At 22.2% G+C, this 4,898-nt stretch overlaps 1 protein-coding gene across 1 annotated transcript; it reads left to right on the plus strand.

The window, feature by feature from the left end:
* The first annotated feature begins 1,026 nt into the window (after window positions 1–1,026).
* On the plus strand, window positions 1,027–3,162 carry LOC114193191 (uncharacterized). The gene is made up of 2 exons (XM_028082909.2): window positions 1,027–1,376; window positions 2,869–3,162. Exons 1-2 carry the CDS (start codon window positions 1,040–1,042, stop codon window positions 2,883–2,885), a joined length of 354 nt encoding a protein of 117 aa, XP_027938710.2. The 5' UTR covers window positions 1,027–1,039; the 3' UTR covers window positions 2,886–3,162.
* The last annotated feature ends 1,736 nt before the right edge of the window (window positions 3,163–4,898 follow it).

Genomic DNA, 4,898 nt, shown 5'->3' on the forward strand with positions numbered 1-4,898 from the left:
AGTTTTGTAAATTGATATCTAAATTAGTCACAATAATAATTAATAATTATTAGTCATTAAAATTTATCACTTGAAATTTTCTTGTAGCATACTTAATTATGAAAAATTTTGTAATGTTTATTTTAGTCAGAAAAAAAAATTCTTTTTTAAAAATCAATTATATCTTCAGTTATAATCCACCACATTTTAACGTCATCGATTATCTTTCAAGAATAATCTCCTCTAAAAATATTATCTTCATCTAATTAAATAAAATTTAAAATCAAAGGTTCTTCAAATTTGATTTGAAATTATATACTTGATGAAATCTTATTATCACATATGCCGAAAAGTCAAATTGAAATAATATTATTTAAGATCTTTTTAGTTAGTTTCATATTTTTAATGTGCAATAGAAAATCAGGTAAAATTGTTTTTCTTTTTCCTGAATTTGGTATAGTTGATCAAAACAATTTCCTTTATTTCTTCCTATCTCTACAGATCAATGAATACAAAAACATCCACAACATGTGTTTTTCATTTTTCCATGAACAGGAACCCATATAAAGTCAAATATCTACAATAATATGAATTTAAGTGTGAGTCTAAGTCTCACATTGATTAGAAATAAGAAAGTAGAGTATTATATAAAAATAAAGACTTATAAACTCATTGTTTTAAGATTTTGGGTTGAGAGTGGTATCAATATCTTGTATGGTTGCGCTAATGTCTCATTGGTGTTTGTATCTCTCCAGTGAAACTTCCTGTGTAAACCTAACACAATATAACAACATCTTCGTCACCAAGTCATAACATATATGCTAGCATCCTAGTTTTAACCAAAAGCTTCTCTGTCAATGCCCTTTACTCATTGAAGAACCCTAAACTGAAGCGTACTACTTGAGCCAACCCTTGACAGAAAGTCAAACACCGACTTAATCACATTTTAATAACATAAGGAAAATAATGACAAGTGGTTTACTTTGATTATTAAAAACAAAATGGCTTAAACCCTTGTGTTTGTGGTATAAATATGTGATACGAAATCCTCATTCCATCGATGGTGATGTTAACGTGGAAGATGGGAAAGAGAGAGTTTTCAGATGCGACAATGTTGATAGTGTGTGGGATTGTGGCGATGGTGATGGTGCCACTGATTTCAGCACAATTTGAATGTGGTAATGTGTTTGCAATTTACTGGGAATGTGATCAATACATCCAACGGTCAGGGCCAATGGTTCCACCATCTGGGGCATGCTGCAGAGCACTGGATGGCAGTAATGTCACCTGTCTCTGCCAATATTTTGCAGAATATGAGTCGCGTTACAGCACGGAAAAAGTTGTCTATGTCCTCAGTGAGTGTGGTATGCCACTTGCTTCTGGAACCAAGTGTGGAAGTAAGTTCTCATTTTCTTTTCCTTCCTATATATACTTTTACATATTTTCATATATTAATAATTTATATATTTTATTAAAACACTACTAAATATTCTGGTATTAAATAGAAATTTTTTGTAAATTTATTATAAAAATTTGTAAAAAAATATTTTTTCTGCTATTTTTTCTAAGAATTTTAATTGATAGATAGTTCCTTTGTGAATAATTACTTCCTACAAAATTATAAAATTCGCAAGTATTTCCTACAAAATTTGTTGTGAAATTTGTTACGCAAATGAATTGGCAACAATTTCTTGCAATTTTTTTTTCATAACAGAATTTATAAATATTTTTTAAAAAAAGAAAATTCAAAAAAAAATTAATAGGAAATATGAGTTTTTTTAGTAGTGAAATTAACATAAATATAAATGCAGTGTGTAATATACATTTTAAATATTTATAAATTATTTAAATTTTAAAAGTAGTAATTAAAATAATAAGATTGATAAGAATAAAAAGTGTATATAAGTATAAATATAACTATAGATAAAATAAATTTTAACTATTTAAATAAAAAAATATTATAAGTAATATCGTGTAAATAATATTATGAATAATTTTAAAAGAGTAATTATTAAAATAATAAAAAAGTAAATAATTGTTTTATAATGATTAATTATTTAAATTTAAAAAAAGAAATTATTAAAATAATAAAACTCAAAAATAATTTTTTATTATAAATAATTATTTAAATTTATAAATTAGTATTTAAGAGAATAAAATTAAAAAAATAAAATAAAATACCAAATAGAAATATTCTCCTTGTATATAATTATAGATCATATAATTTTAAAAAGATATAAAATGCAAATATATTTGGAAGAAGCCGAGAGAAGATATTAAGTGATTAGTTCGGAGTTCTTAGTTAGTGTTAAATATTGAAAATATTGAGTAAGTATGTAGTTTATCGGATGATAAAATTATTTTAATTTAATGAAAAATAAAACAGTTTTATTGCAATTTTAAAAATGTTAAATTATGAAAAATAAGAAGTAACAAAATATTTAATGGATAAAATAAAATAATGCATGAATTAAAATAGTGTAAAAAAAATGTTTTTAATTTTTCGTGTAAATTTGACTTTTTGACATCTTTATTAATATTTTTCTTTTGCAATTTTTATTTCTATATAATAACCGTATAATACTTAAATTGTAATAACGTTTACATTTACTATAAATTTTACTTTTATAATTCAAACTCATATAAAATCATGTCAACATAATTAAATAAAAACGTCTAACTATAAATCAGAATATGTCATAAAATTCACTCATATTTTAATAAATATTTATTTACACTTCAAATTTCTAAAACATAAAAAATGAAATTATTTATTATATTTAAATATTATTTTAGTATTATTATGTTGATATTGTTCCTTCGTATATTTTGTAAGATAAAAAATATTTGATATTGAGATGACTAATACTATCAAATTGTGTTTTTCAGATTACACTGCTCCGTAGCTCCGAGGGAGACGCATGCATACATATATATATATCTAAATAAATCAGCCAAACATGGTCTTGCATGCGTTGTCATGTCTTACTTTTTTTTCTATTATTATTATTATTATTATTATTATTATTATTATTCCGTTCCAGTTCAATGTTAATTGATGCAACAGGAACATGGTTTTTCTTTAGTAATGTCATTATCATTAAGTGGGAAGCGACTTTATCAATATAATATTTCTATTATAAGGTGAATGTTTGAAGAAATAAATGTTGAGATTATCGATTACAGTATTTGTTTTTTTCTTAATTAGTCGTGTGTTCTTAATTTTGGTTGAAAATTTTTAAGTAGACTTTTTTTTCAATTAATTTTTTATTTTTTTAAAATTATCACATAGTAATATTTATATGATAAATAAGAATATATTGTCTGATTTAAAATAAAATAAAATAAATATAGAATAAATATTTGTCAGATTTAAAATGTTAAAATGAAAATAAATTATAAAATCAATTTTTATTATATAATTAAAAAAATAAAAATAGTAGATTGTTTAAATTATTAATATCTATAAATTAAAATTTAATTATTATTATTATTTTATAATAATAAAGTAATTTAATATATAATTATTTTAATTTAATATGTTAAAAAGTCAAAAAAAATGTCCTATTTGACAATTTTTAACCAATATTGTAACCAAATAAATATTTAAGCATTATTTTTTCATCACGTCTTTTCCTAATAATTCTTCGCATATTCTAATAAATTATTAAATACAAATGAGTAAATTTAACATTTTGTTTATAACATAAGCATTTACCAATTTTTTTTGTTTTGTTTCATCATTTTATAAAGTTAGTTATAAAGTTAGTTGTTTTCTTTAAATCTCGTATAGACTATAGACAAGATCAATTTACATATATAAATAAATGAAAATTTCACCTTACAATTTATTTTATAAGATTAACTTAAATTTAAAATTTATCAAATAATCAATTAATGTTTAATTTCACACTTAAGATGTATATATCTCAATGCAAAAATATGTTAAAAGTTTTACACCGGCCATAAATAAAAGACTAGATTATAATATATAAATTTAAATTTCAGCTTATAAGTAAGTTTATGACAACATATAAATTCGGGTAGAAAGTTATGTTTCAACTTAAAACAAGTTTGTGGATTTAGGGTATGTTATAACTAATATTTCTCAATTTAAACATTTTAAATATTCAATTTCAAGTATAAGTCAATAACAATATAAAAGCAATTCATGTTAAATTACAATTTTCGAAACAAATATCAATATAATTTCATTACCAATAATAGTATATAAATCAAGTCAACTTTAAAAACAAAATAAATTATATTACCTAAAAATTACTTAGAATCCAAGTAATATTTAAAAAGGTTTGAAGATTTACCAAAATCGTGTAAACTTACTGTAATAAATCAAACAAAACAAAACTTCATTATTAGGTTAAATTTGTTGGAAGAATATCTTTTTTTTTTCACGTAATCAAATTAATAAAAAGATCAAACACAAGTTGAATAAGGAATTCAAAAATTTTTAAAGTAAAAAATCACTTACACCAAATTAAGAGATATGATTAGGTGAAGATAATTTTGACAACATCAACTAATACATGATAAGTTATGATTTTGAAATTCAGAAATTATAATAGAAAATGATGGAGGGAAAAAGGGATTATGACATACAAGAAGAAGAATTAAAAATAAATAAAATAAAGCAAGAAAAATGCGCCAAAGCTAAAAGATCTTACACATTTCTTTGAAAACTAAGAATTTTCGAAAAAGTTCATTTTAGTATGTGTTTTTGTTTAAACAAATAAGGGATAAATACACATTTTAAAATTGTATTAATCTTTTTGCCACAAAATAAATTGTAACGGTTGTTAATTTTGCTTGTTACTAGTTTAGTGTCATTAATTATCTTTCATTACAATAAATTCGTCAAATCATCTTGCTATATTTTAACCAGTAATAACTTTGGTGTAAGT

Source organism: Vigna unguiculata, chromosome 8, assembly GCF_037176805.1.
Source record: "Vigna unguiculata cultivar grain cowpea cultivar isolate G323 ecotype 2 chromosome 8, ASM3717680v1, whole genome shotgun sequence".
Lineage (NCBI taxonomy): Eukaryota > Viridiplantae > Streptophyta > Magnoliopsida > Fabales > Fabaceae > Vigna > Vigna unguiculata.